At 41.6% G+C, this 18,304-nt stretch overlaps 2 protein-coding genes across 2 annotated transcripts; one reads left to right on the forward strand and one right to left on the reverse strand.

Moving 5' to 3' along the window:
- Positions 1-1,049: 1,049 nt before the first annotated feature.
- On the reverse strand, positions 1,050-9,436 carry LOC307253697 (ATPase family AAA domain-containing protein 3-A-like; the record flags this gene model as incomplete). The annotated part of the gene is made up of 16 exons (XM_080031831.1): positions 1,050-3,013; positions 3,104-3,212; positions 3,494-3,661; positions 3,769-3,839; positions 3,939-3,990; positions 4,196-4,320; positions 4,757-4,882; positions 4,997-5,053; positions 5,322-5,477; positions 5,623-5,692; positions 5,930-6,095; positions 6,778-6,847; positions 6,952-7,011; positions 7,456-7,557; positions 7,679-7,755; positions 9,241-9,436. 16 exons carry the CDS (start codon positions 9,434-9,436, stop codon positions 1,433-1,435), a joined length of 3,186 nt encoding a protein of 1,061 aa, XP_079887957.1. The 3' UTR covers positions 1,050-1,432.
- Positions 9,437-13,351: 3,915 nt separating this feature from the next.
- On the forward strand, positions 13,352-17,573 carry LOC307253095 (succinate dehydrogenase [ubiquinone] iron-sulfur subunit, mitochondrial). The gene is made up of 8 exons (XM_080030964.1): positions 13,352-13,520; positions 14,669-14,802; positions 14,895-14,980; positions 15,326-15,462; positions 15,694-15,810; positions 16,549-16,650; positions 16,831-16,953; positions 17,103-17,573. Exons 1-8 carry the CDS (start codon positions 13,455-13,457, stop codon positions 17,184-17,186), a joined length of 849 nt encoding a protein of 282 aa, XP_079887090.1. The 5' UTR covers positions 13,352-13,454; the 3' UTR covers positions 17,187-17,573.
- Positions 17,574-18,304: the final 731 nt, after the last annotated feature.

An 18,304-nucleotide genomic window follows, 5' to 3' on the forward strand; every position in this document is an offset into this window, starting at 1 on the left:
GGCATTGTTAGTCATTTCAGGAGTGTTGTTAAGCACTTCTGAAATGACTAACAATGCCAATGACATCCTGACGCCACTGAGAAAAGCCCTTCAAAATGATTCACTGCATGGCGCAATATGTGACATGTGACATTTTGAAAGATATTTTCCATACACAAACACATGTGCACCATCTCTAATGAATATCCTCAAATATGACCTGCAACAGGTATTCTACTGCTGAAACTAAATATTATTGTTATCTCTTAAGTACAGTATCTTTCAGAGTCCGTGATCCACCTATCAAATATGCAAAACAATTTTCTAAAGCTTAAGTTGACAACGTAAGAAAATGTATAGGCTACTGTTTGACGAGCAGTCTAAGAGCGTCAAATATCAAGAGTTCTTCTGTCCCATGTCTGACTATACCTTTAATTGATTTAGTTGATGGTTTTTACACCAATATAAACTGTATGAACGTACTGCATTTTGGGGGGGATTCTGTGCAAGGAATGTCATAAAGCCACCTGGATGTAAAGCACAGTGTGCGTAAAAGACCTGTATGCATAGCAGGATAGGACACAACACAACTGTAACACCTGATGTAAAACGTTATTAATGGGGATGCTGAGTTACTGTGGACATATGGTGTCACATTGTCAGACCGAGAAAGTATCTCCAAACTACATTTAAATGAGTCTGGCACAACCCCACAGTCATTCAATGAAGGGCTTAAAAAAGTATTTGTCAAGGACAGGTCTGAACTGCATCGGCGCTCTTGCTAACTATGTGCCAGAGAAGAGATGTTCGTAACGGACATTTTGCAGACGTGTAGTTGAACTCTTGCCAGAACTGGTCAGCATACATGAAAGAACATCCCCTTTAGAGGACACATTCTCAAAATGTCAGACAGACATAGACTTTCAAAATAGGCAATGACGACCAGGAGAGAGAATAGAAAGAAAGCAGAATGCAATAGTCAAGACAATGGTCAGTGGTCCACACATCGTTTTACTCATTCTACTGCAAACCTACAAGACACAATCAAACTATTATTTTAAAATCTTGGCATTCACAGCAACTGAGTTACAAACATTGATAGAAGAGATCACAACAAGAATTCAAGGTGAATGTTTCAGTTACACGACTTACAACAGCTCTTCATTCACAATAGCATTTAATCAAGAGTCAGAGTGATTATTTCGTTAGACTAAGGCATGGCTTTGGGTTTGTCATCACTCTGTTGGAAGAGTGCTTTTCAGTTTGACTGGGTTCAACTTTCTCTGGGATGGGAGTCTGAGGGGTGGCTTAAGTCTCGGTGGTTGGACTCAAGTTTAACCTCCTCTGTAGCCACAGTGTCAGCCTCCTTGGTTATTAGGACGTTTTATGTCCTTAGAACAGCACTTCATTTCCAATAGCCTTTCATCAAGATTCGGAGTGATTTTTTGTTGGACTAAGGCTTGACTTTTGGTTTGTCATCTTTACTCTGTTTGCTGGCAGAGGGCTTCTCAGTTTGACTGGGTTCGGCTTCTTCTGTGACGGGGGTCTGAGGAGCAGCTGAAGTCTCAGTGGTTGGACTCTCAAGTTTCACATCTTCCTTGGCCACAGTCTCAGCCTCCTTGGTTATCGGGACTTCCGCTTCCTTGATAGCTTCTGTTGGGACGACTTCCGCTTCCATGGAAACTTCTGTTGGGATGACTTCTGCTTCCTTGATAGCCTCTGTTGGGATGACTTCTGCTTCCTTGATAGCTTCTGTTGGGATGACTTCTGCTTCCTTAGAAACCTCTGTTGGGATGACTTCTGCTTCCTTAGAAACCTCTGTAGGGATGACTTCTGCTTCCATGGAAACTTCGGTTGGGGTGACTTCCGCTTCCTTGGAAACCTCTGTTTCGATCACTTCTGCTTCCTTGGTGACTTCTGCTGAGATGACTTCTGCTTCCTTGGAGACCTCTGTCTCTGATGCCAGGGTCTGACCATCTGCAACAACCTCAGTGGCAGTCATCTGAGGCTCCTTGGGTTCCACGCCTTCAACGGCAATCTCTGTTTGGATGGCCTCAGCATCCTTGGCAGCGGTCTCAGTCATCGCAGGTTCAACCGCCTGTGCCTCTGCAGCAGTGCTCTCGGTCTCCTTGACCACTTCTGTCGCTACCGCTTCAACCTCTTTAGTAACCTCTGATGTTTCCGCTACAACTTCACTGACGACAGCACTTTCTACCGCTTCCACTTCCTTGACCACTCCTGCCTCAATCTCTTCTGCGATGGTTGCCACGGTTTCAGTCACCTTGGCCACATCAGTAGCTATGGCTTCAGCCTCTTTTACAATGTTTGCCACGGACTCGGTCACTTGAGCTACATCGCTTGCGATTTCCTCTACCACCTTCACAGCATCAGTGGCTACAGTTTCTACACTATCAACAGACAGGGTTGCTGAATCCTGGACAATTGCCTCAGTAGTTGGCTCTTCTTTACTCACAGCGGCCGTTTCTTGGACAGTGGAAGCTGGTACACCCTCAGCCTCTTTAACCTCAGTGACTATATCTTTCACTTCAGGAACAAGTGCCTCTGTTGCTGCAGTTGTGCCTACAACCTCCTCAGTAAGGTCCTTGATGACCTCTACCTCCTGCACCAATGGGGACGCAGGTGCTGTATCAACAAGGGTTTCCACTGCTGTCTCAGCAACAACCTCACTCTCTTTAACCAAAGTGGTTGCCTCCTTGAGGATACCCTCTGCCTCCACTTCTAAAGGTAGTGTGGCTGCCTCTGCCTGAACAGCGTTGCTCACAACCTCGATAAGTGGAAGGACTTGTTGTATGGTCGGGGCTGCATCTTCAGTTTGTGCAAGTGTGGCAGATTCCTGGGCTGTGACTTCTGCAGCCATTTCCTTGGGGAGGACTACGCCGACCTTGCCAACCCCCGCACCTTGTTCCATCAGCAGCCAGTCCATTTTCTGTGCATGCTGCTTGATGGCATCCTCCACTCTTGAGTTAATCATCGCTTCGGTCAAAACTCCATCTTCAGAAGAATATGCTGCAGCCTTCCGGGAAAAAAATTAAATAAAATGGTTGGCTTTGGATTTGCTTTGATGTAAATTCATATTTTTGTGTAAACATATTTCTCTATTTACCTGCCAGGCCACACCAAGTTTGGAGATTTCACGACCGGACATGCCCTCTGCTTGCTTTGCAATGTCCGAACACTTCTGTCCATAGTCGAACTGGGCCAACTTTAATCTCCTGTTGGGTAAAAGCACAAGAAAGTTGTTTCACATCGTATTGATCATTCATATGTATGCTGGTGTAAACTGACCAATACACTCCACTATGGTGTCTGTATTACATCTCCTGAGGGCTTAAACACCATTTCTTAAAAGCAATCAGTAAAGACTCAAGACACCACTTTTGATTTTGGGACTGGATAGATTATGCAACTTGAGCTTACGAGGCAGTAGTAAATCACCTGTGCTAGGGAGCAGCAACAGTAGCTGTTATTGAAAAATACAAAAAGGTGTACTCACTGTCTCCCGGTAGTGGCAGGACCCAGCACAAATTTGTCAAAGTACATTCGTACCAATCTTTCCCTCTCTTCCAGACCCGGTAAAGCAAAGTTTACGATTTCATCAATGCGGTCATTGATAGCCCAGTCAAACTGTTCTGGCTGGTTACTAGCAAGCACCAGCATGAACCTGAGGAGAGAACATGGGAATACTTAGATACAACCAGTGACCTTTTCAATCATGGCAATGACCTTTTCATTCCCAGCCATGCACAGTGAATAATGGAAGATACTAACTTGTTGCTCTGCTCTCCAGTGCGGTAGAGGAATGCATTGAGGGCAGCTCTGAGGTCCTCACTAATTTTCTCCTGTAATGCAAAAAACCATGTATCAGGTATCAGGGAATATTACCATACACAATCACACACACTGTATATTGCATCACCATGCATTGCAACTGAACTCACTGTGGATCGCTTACGCAGGAATGCATCAGCTTCATCTACAAACAGCAAGACACTGAAACAGAGAACATCAAAGAGATTGAGCAAAAGAACTGCCATTTATTTTAATGCTGTTAGTAATTACCAAGTGAAAAAACAGCGACTCAGTTTGTATCACAAAATACAGTTTAATGAACAGTTCAGCCTTTAGAATCAATATTTGATAGTACATACACATTAAAGCACTACTTCATTGACTGTCAATGGACAAAGGTCCTTACCCTCGCCTACTGGTGCCGGCCCAGTCAAACACCTTGTGCATGGCAGTGACTCCATCCCGCCCCAAGGGTGCTACATCCCCACCTGTCATGATGGCAAAGTCCATTCCTGAGTGGAGAGCCAGTTTCTAAAAAGGTCATAAAAAGAGCTTTGTTCAAAAAGGAAACAGGAAAAAAAAAAAAAAAAAAAAAATGGAAATTTTCAATAGTCTTAAAAATATTACGTAACAAGCTAATTAAATAGAAATTATAATGGTTTATTACTGAACTGCATCTCCAATGCATGAAATGAATGTATCAAAATATTGTTAATATTGCTACACATTTAAAAAGGGATATCTGTAAAATCTCTTAAGTTTTGTTGTGGAATGATTCACAAACAGTGAATTTATTGGTACGGAATTTATTGGTTCAGCATCTGCACATGCTGTTAATACATTTTTATATGGATTCAAATCGAACCATTAAAAAGGGATGTCTCCTCAAATGGGCAAAGATTTTTCCAGACAAGGCATATCTGACCTTAGTGTTAAGCCTGTTATGGCCTGTTTTACCCAACCATACCTTGGCGAAGAGTGTTTTTCCAGTTCCAGGGGGTCCATACATAAGGATGTTTCTGTACAAGCCTTTGTTCTGCCTGGTGTTACGAGTGGCGATGGCAATATCCCTCACACGCGTCTCCAAACCCGCCTGTGTGATCCGGAGCACAATGACAGCATTTGGCATTTTTCACAAAGTAAAGAGATATAGGTTTTGTTAATGCTGGATTCAGAAGTTACCAACTAGACAAAAACAATAACTTACACTGAGCACCACGCCCTCCAAGGCATCCTGAGGTCGGCTTCGCAGACGCCTTGTTGTCTGAAATTCAGGAAACCAGAGGGAGTTGCATTGTGAAAAATCATATAACAGTTACACTTTTTCACCAAATAAGTGACTTGTCTGCTCCGCTATGGACAAATTCAAATGTCCGTCTATTATGGAGATGTTATGGCAAAATCCAAAAAAAAAAACTACTTGAAACATTAAGTACAGAATTATTGTACTGAATGTATCCCAGATGTTAGTTGGATTTCATCAGCAGGCCACTGAGCACACAATAAACTGGAAAATTGGGATGAAGTCAGACCTTGATTGGGTGTTTGAAGGCCTCTGCAACAGTTATCCTGGAGGTCTCTCGGACCAGTGAGGGTTTGCCCAGACGAGACTCGATGTAGCGCGCTGCCACCCCTGTTGCATTCCTGGAGGTATACACACCTGCCGCCAACAGGGTCAGCCCAGCTACCTGTGTGTGTATGGAGGAAAAGAACACACATCCTCAAACAGACTGTTCCACATTTCAAACATGAAGACCGCCGCTTCCCATAATCCTCTGCTCTCCTCCTCTTGTGAATGTGTGACAAAGCGTGACAGGTCTGACATGGATTTACCGTGGCTGTGAGTTTGTCCCAGTCAGAGATGAAGGCCCTGAATCCCTCCCCGAACACCACTCCTGCCGTCCTGCCAGGGACAAAACACAATTATCACAGTGGCTGCCTTCGCTGTGGCACACACACACAGATACACACACACAGATACACACAAATACACACAGACACACACAGACACACACACACACACAGACACAACCTCTGGGACTTTTGTTTAACAGCTACTTAGAGCCAAGGGAGATACTAGAAGATAACATGTCAGTTACCCTGAGGATTAAGGAAAGCAGAAAGTCATTTCTGAGCTCACTTTATAGATTCCAGGACAGTTTGTCTGTGCTCAGCTGCCTTCAGGCGGATCTGTTCCCTGATCAGGTCTGCGTTCTCCCGCTCCACCTGGGCACGAGCCTTGGACTCGGCTTCAATGCGAAGCATGTCATTCTTGAGTCTCAGATCCATTTCATGTTCTATGGTAGCTAGGGGGGGAAAAGAAGAAGGTATTAATACCTACATGCTAGTGAGCACTTCTGACATGGCTGAGCCTTTGACCTACTTCATGTCAGCATGGTTTAACTTAGTGAAATCTAGATGGAACTGGTTTAAAGATACAGTTCCATTTTACTTATTGGCTCTTCCAATATTAAACCCTTTGGATTTAAGTAATATGATTTTCATAAGCTTTAGGCTTGTAACTGACACTAAAGGAGACAGACATTGGAATTTTCTAACTTGTGATATAAAATGGTTCTAAAGAAACGCAAACAAATCTTTCTGGTGTTTTGAGTACACCTGCTCCTTGTGTATTGTCTTTTATTTCCTTGTAACAATGTCTCTGGTATTTCTGATAGTTTTGAGTTTAAGGGCTGAAGAAGAAGCATCTAAAACAAAAAGAACATTTTGTTTCTATTATAATGACTGTACATCCCCCTACTACACCATTCATTCATGCATTTGCTTTTTATTTTTTTATAAATACTTGTTAAGACACCATTACAAAAGGTCTCTCTGTGTCTTTTTTTGTCGCTAAATTAAGCTGGGTTGTGTAGCTCTCATTCAGCACAGAGTACAAGCACCGGGGGGAGAAAACAGTATGTGTATGACATAATGAGTTGATGAATTATATATAAATGCAAGGGCGCATCTGGTTTTATCCTCAACCTTTTCTCATGGCCTCTTGCTTCGTAACCGATTCCTCTTGTCTGCGAAGGTTCTCCTCTGTTAGGGATTTCTGTAGATAAAAAGAAGGGGGGGGGGGGGGAGAGGGTACATGAGGAACTCTGTGTTGAGGTATTCTAGTTTTCATTTCAAGTGTCCATTAAGAAAAATGTTTACCTGTTGCCGGAGCTGATCGTCATACCTCTGCCTGGCCAGTTTGTCTTGGTATTGTGCCCTCTAGAGGCGAATACAGGAAAGCAATCATTACATTCACATGTCAAACACACATTTATAGGGGAAAGTGTTGTTTTAAAAAGGAGGAGTCAGTGATTCTAAAGAACGCTTGTTGTCAAAATCATATTGTCAAAAAAATCTGTGAATATCTCCTTACGATACGTACTGTGTGTGCGCTGGAAAAAAATCCAGTGTTAACACACAGCCTAGTTGTCTGTAAATTCATGTAAACAAAGTGGCCCACCATAGCCAGAAACAGAGCCTAGTTTACAGAGCCAAGGCTGTGTGTGAACACTGGATTTCTTATCAGCGCACACACAGTACGAACAGGTAGCGGATCACAAGGAGATATTCTCTGATTTTTGACTACGAGCATTTCCCAGAATCGCTTGCTCCACCTTCAATGTCAGAATATTGAGGTGTATGAGTGCAGTGTTAATTCCATACGGCCTGGTTTTGCTTGGTCTCCTCTACGAGTGTTTTGCGTCGCTCCTCGCCTTGCAGTTGGATCTGCTCGCCCTTCAGCTGCTCCAAAGCCGCCTCATACTCCTGTAGGGGACATCAGGACTGGTGTTAAGGCAACTGATATCAGGGTTTATTAGTAGTTAGTTACCCCCCCCCCCCACCCCACCCCACCCCAACAGAGCCCTAATCCACCACCCACACATACTTTGACTTTGCCCTGCTGCTCCAGCTGTGCAGTCTGCTCCTGCATACGAGCCAGATCCAGCGCTTCTTTAGCATGTCCTGTGGAAAGAAAAGCCAAGACGGTGTGAGTGATGGGGCTTTAATTAAGGTGAGGCACTGCTAGCAAAAACATTGTGATTTTTTTCAAGCACTGGTCAATTTGGAGATGTTTGTCTTATTCGGTTGCATAATGTGTGTCTTCTTTCATACTAGTTTGAATAAAAAGGTCCAAAAAAAACTTCAGTTTGTGTTTGTGTATTTCTCCTATACAGCCCTATCATATTGCCAAGATTTTTTTTTCTCCAATACTCTGACCAAAAGATCTCAACTTCTAAAGTACTAACATCAACTACATGTTCCATAATCACTCTGAGCACTATTCTTTTTTATGAAACATGTTCGTCTTAAAATCATACCGAAAAGGCATTTTTAAGAGCTGTACATTGTATTTTTTGATTTTTAAAATGAAAAAAGGCTGTATGCAAAATCTGTTATGTAAAAACTATGGACACATAAAATATATTGAACTCTGGCTTTATCTAGATTTTTGGTTTTAAAGAGATGCAAATGTATGCCTAATTAGTTAGATATCTCCTTATACATATCTATTGAAATATTGCTGAAAAAATTACAATACAAAAACAATTGTTTTAATGTTAGTAATTGGCAGTCATTTTTTTTACCCTATTCACCTGAAGTGTCAACTTATTAGCCTACATGCTAACCACCAGCCAGGACAACAACACTTTTGGGTAAGAAATAGTTTAAAACATCCACCACAAGGTAATGTTGAGCTGAGCCTGTGTGTCACTGTGTGTGTGTAGAGAGCAGCAGAGGGTGAACTGAGTGACCCCTGGTTAAAAACAAACATGTTGGCCTGTACTGTGATTGACATATACGCATGTTCGTGTGCACATGCTGACATGAAGGTCATGCTATAGCAGACAGGTGAGGGTCTGAGCCAGGCCAGCAAGAACACTTTGTTCCTCTTCGCACCATGACACGCCCACCACGCCACTCGGAGTACAAAGAGCTCAGATCCCATGAAATGTTATGGAACACTAGACCCCCTGAACCGCTTTACTATCGAGAAATGTTATCACAAAGACATCCGAACTGCGCTGAAATCAAACAAATGTTGGTCTGCACTGCTTTTGTAAACCGTGTGGACCTAAACCACTTTAAAAAGTTGAAATATAATCTAGTGCTGCTCAATCTGATAGATGAATGAATGAATAAATGCCGAATTAAAGAATGACACCGACAGTGTAGTAATGCAATTATAACATAATGTTTCAACATGTGCACATTTGTCAATGAGACACTTCAAACTTTCATCTTGGTATTTTGTATGGAATCCGGCGTGAGGGGACCCTCGACCGAAAAGAACAGAACGTGCCAACCCGAGAAAAGTTTGTCCACTCCGTTAATTTAAGTGCTGGACTTAAAAAGTAGCAAATAAATAATCAAAGAAAGCGTGCACTCTTTTGTTAAATGCTAGGGTACATTCAATAGGTCTATGGGTACATTTAGTAAGGTACGCACGTGATCTGTCGAGCTCCTTTGCAGCTTTTGCAGCTCTCTCCAGCCCGGTTGGGTCAAAGTTGCTCCACTTGTCCCCAGGTGATTTCCCCCCCGAACCTCCCGGTGCTCCCCCGGTGCCTCCAGCCCCATCGCCCGCTGCCTGCTCCTCCTGCGGCGGGGACGAGGAGCCCCTTCCCCAGCCGAACAGCCACGACATGCTGCAGCTGCTGCTTCAACAGTGTCTGAACTACAGGCTGAGGCTGCTACTGCTGTACATGGATCATCAGTCTCCACACTGGAAGCCTATTCCATTCTGCACATGCTTGAGGGAGGGGGGTTGGACCATCGGTTGGACCGAATCCAAAAGATGAGTTCCGGTTAAAACTTTCAAAATATTATAGGCCTATAACATTTATTAGGCTATGGATCATCAAAATATATCATTGTTTTATTAGCATTTTTTTTATAAACATATACAAAGGCTAGGCCTACACAAACCATTAAAATACAAAAAGAAATATATATACAACAAGGAAAAAGCAACAATAATAAATACACTGACAAAAAAATGTAATTATAAAATAAATCATCTCATTCGCAAATCATAGATAACAGCTCATAGGTTGATACTGATAGGTAAACTAAGGTAAAGTAGGCTAACTCCTGTCACAGGTTAACAAAATGTCAAGTGGATATGCACATTGAAAACACAAGCAAAACAAACCTAATCCATTTCTCCCCCTCTTTCTTTAATGATGTTCAAATTATTAATTCTACAAAATCTTCCCTGTTATGTTCATTTGTTTAAATCTCTAAAAGATGTCCTAAACCGAAAAAATTCCTAACAAGCAGTGTGAACATGTCATTACCAACTCCATTACTAACTATTCTATCAATATTTAGTGCAATTTAGTGTTCCTTACCTCTAACAGGTAATGGTTCAATAAGGATAATTCACTTGTTTTTCATTAAAAAAATACATGTTCAAACTTTTTTTGTAATGTTTCACCACTTTATTACTTTTGAAACACTGGAGAAAATGTGAAAAGTCTCCAGAGACATTGTGGCTTGAAATATAGCCCTGCCAGCCTGTCTCTGCATCCCACATACTGGCTGTCGATTCATCCTTCGACCCCAGCCAGGATGAGTAGCCCCAAATACGCATCTAAATGTGTTTTGTCCAGCTCCTTCCACTTTTCCCCAAAAACACACCTCCCTTCTAGATTAGTGATTTCCAGAATGATTTTCTGTATTGAATCTGGCATGACCAGCTCAAAAGCTGACTTGATGTCAGTCACACGAGTCAGTGCCATCCTAGTGGGCCCTGGCACTGTCTTTAAGGTGAAACTGGAAAAATTAGAATATCGTGCAAAAGTTCATTTATTTCAGTAATTTGACTCAAAAGGTGAAAGTATATAGACCCATTACATGAAAGGTGAGATATTCAAAGCCTTTATTTGTTATAATTTAGATTATTGTGGTTTACACAGCTTATGAAAACCCCAAATTAAAAATCTCAGAAAATTTGAATATTACATGAAATCAATAAAAAAGGGATTTTTAATACAGAAATATCAGCCCTCTATAAAGTATAATCATGCATGTGTACTCAGTACTTGGTTTGGGTCCATTTTGCATGAATTCTTACCTCAAATCCAATTCATTTTCCATGATATTCTAATTATATGAGTTTCACCTGTATGTTTTCTGCAGACAGGTTTGCCTGACACATATTTGGGGATGAATTTCACAATTTTTTGACATGAATGTCTTGCTTGGAGGAATAGGAATAGCAATTCCCTCATCTGGTTCAAAATCAGAATCATTAGAATCAGAATTTAGCTCAAAATACATCCTCCTCTATTTCACTGTCATGATCAATGATGACTTCCAGAGCCTCCTGGACTGTCATCCTTTTGTTTCTGCTTCTCATTTTGTAAAGGTCTGCCTGACAGAGTGTAATGTTGGTAGGACTCCCATGCAGAGAATATTTTATATGTTTTGCCCCTCCCCTGTTGAGTGTCTACTGAATGTGGGTGGAGTTTCCCAAGGGAACAAAAGTCATAACACTTGCAACTGTGTGTGTGTGTGTGTTTGTTTGTGTGTGTGTGTGTGTGTGTGTGTGTGTGTGTGTGTGTGTGTGTGTGTGTGTGTGTGTGTGTGTGTGTGTGTGTGGGGGTGGGTGGGTGTGTGTGTTTGTGTGTGTGTGTGTGTGTGTGTGTGTGTGTGTGTGTGTGTGTGTGTGTGTGTGTGCGTGCGTGCGTGTGTGTGTGTGCATGCGTGCGTGGGCGTGTGTATGTGTGTGTGTGTGTGTGAGATTTGGGTGAAATATGTCTCACAGTTGTAAAGAAAGAAATAGTCTTACATTTCTGACACCCTTTTACCTCCAGTTTTACTGCCGGGTCAAATTGACCCGAACAGTATCTATGTGATATAAACATGCAGGGGGTGGTTGCAAATGTGTGAGATGAAATATTTTCATATTATATGTTGATCACACTAATTAAGGCAAGCAGAAGAAGTTTCATACTGAAAAAATAATTTTAACTTTTTTTCCCAGATCTTCAAACTTTGAAACGGGTCAATTTGACCCGGAACATAACAGGAGAGTAAATAGTGGAGCATTGTATGGCCTGATATTCATTCCCTGCTGCTAAAAAGAAAAGAAAAATACATCACTTCTACACAGAAAGGTCAATGTCAACCTATATGTGTTTGTTGAGTGGATAGCTTTATTATTCCTTTCATTCTGAAAAGCTGAAAAGTATACCGTCTGATGTCCTAATCTCCTTAAACTCTATGATTTATCACCAAAAATATATTTTGGTGATCGATAGGAAAATATACAGTTTTACAACTCACATATACAATAGACAACATTTTATTTTATGGCAAAATAAGAATGCAACATAGGCTATAACTTTGAGGCTATCTAAAGTAAAGTAAAGTAAAGTAAAGTATCTGTATCTGTATCTGTTTGAGGCCCTCAGGATGTTTACACTTGGCATCATCACAGAGGAAAGTACACTTGATTCTAATGGAGAGTCAGTAGTGAATGTCTGGTTGTATTGACAAAGTGAAGAAAGAAAATTGAATACATTAAAATCTACACAAGTACATAGGTTTTTCCCCTCGACCTTCAAAGGCATTACCATCAGAATAGCTTATTGTGCATGTCCTGGGGATGGCATGCATATTAAATGAGAACAGAGGGCAGCCATTATGAACTAACAAAGGACATCACTATGATACATAGATAAGAAAAAGACACAATACAAACACATAGAGTAGCTCATATTGACCTTCATTACCTAACTTAAACTTAATAAGGCTTTAGACTGCACCTAAATGATTTCTTTTACGGAAAATTTGACTTAAGCAGAAGAAAACAACGCCCTGGAGCATGCACTATGTTTCATAACGAGTATAACAATTGATGGGTCAAGGAGATATTGAAATATTACATGACACAAAGACTTATCGTATAAGAAAAATGTATAGCATGTTATAATACCACAAACTGAATACATTCAGTGATAAAGTAGATGAAGATTTGTTTTCAAGTCAGTAAAGTCTAAAGCACTTGTCGTCACAATAAAGAAAGAACGAAATTGAGTCATGACTCAATAAATGGAGCTAAAAACCAAACAATCACTATAATGGTGACGACGTTTAAATCAGACCTAATTGATCACACCACTGTCATGGCTCTTTATGTTTTCAGTTAGCCTGCAGAAAAATATGTAACTGACCCTCGTTGAAAGCAATGAGAGTTGTGAAAGAGGCTCTAACATATGGTGCCTTCAGGTGCTATCGGATATATTCTCATGGCTTAGGTGTACATGTATTAGGCCTATCAAACAAATTAAGTAAAGCGTGTGTTTTTATATGGAGACATACAAGGTGGCATAGGCTTTTCACATTTGACGCTTGCTTTGGCCTATCCACACTCGCATACAGCTGCAGCACTAAATAGGCCCACCCGTGTGCCAATTAGCGGTCTGATAGCCTGGTGGAAGAGCAGGGCGCGAGGACGTGAAGGCATCAACCGGCATCAACCATGACGTAGCCTGTCCAATGCGCATGGCCTTACGTCCTATGCTTACGTCACGTGAAGGCATATAGAGGGAAAAGCTTTGGTTTCCACTCAAGGTAGTTGAGGTAAAAGTGAGCTACACGGACTTGTCTCTAATCAAGTGAAGTTTTTATTGTCACACTCACAGTCGGTCAGAAAAATGTCGGCGGCTTGTGTTGCTTTGAGTCGAAATGTGTTGGCTATTAGGAATTCTGGCACCATGGTGGTAAGTAAAACAGTTTTTACAATAAGCTATTGTTAGATTTTTATAATAGACATACATAGCTGACATTTACAAATGTGTAGCCTGTGCTAATAGCTAGTTGTTTATGTTGTATTAACCGTCATGTTTATGCTAGGCTACAGTATCAGCCCAAAATTGTGTAGTTCTAGCTTTGTCATGAAAGTACCCGAAATAACACCCTCAGATCTAAGACTACGTCTGTGTACATGTGAGCAGAGCATTGGATAAGCCTGTTGTGGCTCTATCTTCTTCAATGTGAAATGTGTATGGAATTAGTAGGGATTTACATTAAGCAATTTAGTCCAAATTTCATAATCAACAGAGCATGGTATGTTTAGTAGCATAAAACTGTGAGTTGAGCTATTGTGCAACTCCTACCTCCTATAAAATACTTAATTAACCCTACTGAAAGCTTTTTTCTAAACATATATCCATGTACTTCTCAATACTATGAAGTAAACATCTAAGTTATCGTTCTAAGTCCTTTCATTGTCCTTAAAAAGTCAGTTAGGTAACCGACGACTGCACCGTGATGTAACACTATCTAGTCAATTCATCCAAACTACCGCTAGGGGGAGCCTCCATACCGTCTTATGCAAAAGCAGTCAACGGTATTATAGGCCTACTATAATATGAACATAGCCTACTCGGTCCAAAACATCATACTGTGTAAACATATTCATTTCTAACATGAAAGTGTGCCTCAAAGATTTAAATAGTAAAGCTATATTACGATTGGTAAAATGAATGAAATAGCCTTTTAAAGGCCATTTTTTTATTGGTGTGTTTGTTTTGATCTTATGGTACCTTTTTGTTTTTAAAACATCTGTTGTTCTCTTCATTCTACTGCAAAGTACACATTAAAATTCTTGTATATTTGTACAAAAACAACTAAAGTGTTGTTGTATCGTATAAGTAGCCTACTAATAGTATGCTATGGTGTTACAGGATAGAATTACCAAGTGCTTCTTAGTTTAGCCGGGGGTGAAGTAGCCAGTGGTTAGGTCACCCTAAAGATTCTCCTAAAAACTCTTGCTAGCCTGAGATAAATAGTTATGTTAAAAAGGAAAACAATAAATGAAGAATACTTACAGTGTAGAAACTCTAATTGTGTATTGTGTGTGATACAGATGGTGCGTTATGCTCAGACTGCGGCCGCCCCGGCCCCTGAACCCAGGATCAAGAAGTTCCAGATCTACCGCTGGGACCCTGACAGCGCCGGAGACAAACCACGCATGCAGACCTATGACATCGACCTCAATGCGTAAGTCACAAACACAAACGGAACACAGTCGAGCAGTATTTTCTTTTTCAATGTTTTTTTCATAATGTGTTAACATGTCCCTGTATATGTAGCTGTGGTCCAATGGTTCTGGATGCCCTCATCAAGATCAAGAATGAGATGGACCCCACGCTCACATTCAGGCGCTCCTGCCGTGAGGGTAAGAAACAAAAAAAACACAACGTAAGCAACATGCAAATCAAGTCACAATTCTGGAGAAGACTTACTTCTTTGTTTACATGAGTGAATATCTCCTCATGATCAGCTACCTGTACGTACTGTGTGTTCTAAAAAACACAGCCTAGGCTCTGTGAACGGGCATGTTGCTAGCAACATTGTCTACATGCACTGTTTTAGGTGTGAATTCATTGTGAGGAGATATTTACTGATTTTAACAACGAGTCATTTTGAAAAACAGGCATTCTCCAGAATCGCTGACTCCACCTTTAAGTGATCCTCTGTGCCGCATGTCAGTCAGTGACCCATTGATTGTGTATCACTTCAGGTATCTGCGGTTCATGCGCCATGAACATCAATGGAGGCAACACGCTGGCCTGCCTCAACAAAATCGACACCAACATGAGCAAGCCCACCAAAATCTACCCGCTCCCACACATGTATGTGGTCAAAGATCTGGTGCCTGTAAGTACAGCTAAGTGTGGCCATGTTTCATAATTACTATGGTGACTGAAACAAGTTTAAAAATAGCATCAATATATTTTTTAAATACTTTATTTATGGATTTTCTTTTAGAGAACATAAAAAATAGCATGAATATTATATATATATATATAAAAAAAAGGATAACAAAATTGTATGTTGTGCCTTTATTCTTGCCTGTAATGTCTTGCCCTCTCGTGTGTTCTCCACCAGGATATGAGCAACTTCTACGCACAGTACAAGTCCATCGAGCCCTACCTGAAGAAGAAGGATGAAGCTCAAGAAGGGAAGGAGCAGTACTTCCAGTCGGTGGATGACAGGCAAAAACTGGTAAATAGCTTCTTACTGTTTGAAATACAGACCACTCACTGATGATTCAACACACACCCTCTGGCAGCCATACTTGAAGACTTCATATCTTGGCCATAGTGATCATATCACCCCACTAGGATTATAGCTGGCTTACATGTATTACTCATTGAGATACCACACTTTTAATGATAGCACTGATGATTTCCCAGTGCGGTCACAGATCACCACAGAGACTGTCACACTTAAGCCTAGTTCAGACAGCAAGATTTTTCCAGGTTTTGGAAATCACTGAGAAAAGCCAGAGACAATAGACAAATCAACGCACACTCCAGTGAGTTTGGATCACAATGTGTGAACTGTACAAACACACTCACCAAAATCCTTTACATTTTCGTTGATTTTTCTGCTGCACATCAGGGCATAAACCCCTTGTAGATTCTAAGGAAAAAAGATCTCAACCTGCAGTCTCAAGCAGTCATTTCCTGTGTCACCTGTCATGTATGATTTAGTGACCTAACGCAGTTTGGAGAGCAGACAGACTTGGTGGGGATGCGTCCTGTCATGATGTGTGACCCCCCCCCCCCCCAGCCCCACCCCCTGTGTCCTATCAGTCACGTATTGTGTAAACCGCCGCGATGCAAGACGCACCATTACAATGCAGAAAGTTGTGTTGTGTGAACCTAACGGCACTCTGATGCATTGGGAGTCGTGTACTGTGTGTGTGCCTACCTTAAGCTGTCCTCCTTGACCCCACAGGACGGCCTGTATGAGTGCATCCTCTGTGCCTGCTGCAGCACCAGCTGTCCCAGCTACTGGTGGAACGGAGACAAATACCTGGGACCTGCTGTCCTAATGCAGGTGGGTGAAGACGCTTAGAGAACATACATTCTAATTAGTGTTTTTGGTTTAGTTTTTTGTTCTACACCTCACACTGACTAACTTGTGACTAATTGACCCGACCCAGCATTACAAATGAATACTAAAACTGATGTTTAATGTAGCAAACAACCAGCTAACAACAATGTTATCATGCGACAGGCCTACCGGTGGATGATTGACTCCCGTGATGAATTCACTGAGGAACGGCTGTCCAAACTTCAGGACCCCTTCTCTCTCTACCGCTGCCACACTATCATGAACTGCACTAAGACTTGCCCCAAGGTACTACAAAGAACGTTCTCACACACACACACACACACACACACACACGCACGCACGCACACGCACGCACGCACGCACGCACGCACACACACACACACACACACACAGTTTAAGTTTCTCACTGTTTGTTTGACACACTTGCTCCACAGGGTCTCAACCCGGGAAAGGCCATTGCGGAGATCAAGAAAATGATGGCGACTTACAAGGAAAAGAAAGCTACACTGAACGTCTGAAAGCAAGCTTGGCTGGCTCAACATCCCCTAACATTATACCTTGCGCTAAGTTAAGAGGAAGAAGAGGGTCATCGTGGAACATTTGCCATCATCAGCACCTTCAAGTGTGTGTGCGTGTGTGTGTGTGTGTGTGTGTGAGACATGAGTGTGTGGATGTGTGTGAGTGTGACTGTAAAAGGGACTGAAAAAGACAAGAAAGCGTAAGAAAAAAGGTGCTGGAAAGAACCGTTAAGCAAAATATTTTGTGTGATGCAACATGTTGGACCACATTTCTGCTATTTGTCTGCACAGTGAAGGCTCTATTGATTTTGCTATTAGGGGAAGAAGCTCATCAAACTTACTGTAAATATTTAAATATGTGTTGTTCATTAAAGAGGACCTATGTTACTTATCGACTTTTATGACCTATAAACGTTGTTATAATGATTTATAGTCATGTTTAACCATACTAGCGTATCAAATAATTACGTACATGCATTTCGACGTATTCCCTGCTGACCGCCTGGGGTAGCTATGCAGAGCACTAAAGACTATGGTTGTGTTCCGAATCGCATACTCTTTCTTGTTTTCTATTCTACATACTACATCCGACGATAAAAAGAATCTAGTTAGGATGCAGTAGGCATACTATTGGGACATACTTTACTCTCTTATTTCATCATAACATTGCGCCTTGATCTTGCCTCTTGCTTTTATATCCGTTGTTCATCCTGTTTGTTTTCATATGGAGGCTTCGTCGATGTTACGTCACTTCACGTGCGCACTGGATTGTGGGTCAGAATCGGCCAAATAGGATGCAGTTTTCAACACTAACAATCTTGGCCGCATGAAGTAGGACATCTGGGTACTTCTAACCATCCTAAATCTGGCCACAAGAATCGGGACATCCTAAATCTTTTTTCTACATACTATATAGTAGAAAGTATGCGATTCGGAACGCAACCTATGCAGGGGTGGATTACTGCACGGGCACAGGCCCATGGGCTCAGGGGGGCCCACGTTTCATGTTGCATAGACAAAGAGCTCAGTCACTCATGTCAATAACAAACAGGTCCAAAAAGGAATAGCCTAAATATAAGGAAACTTATTAGATTTAACAAAATAGAAATCATCATGGG

Source organism: Ammodytes marinus, assembly GCF_949987685.1.
Source record: "Ammodytes marinus genome assembly, chromosome: 7".
Taxonomy (NCBI): domain Eukaryota; kingdom Metazoa; phylum Chordata; class Actinopteri; order Uranoscopiformes; family Ammodytidae; genus Ammodytes; species Ammodytes marinus.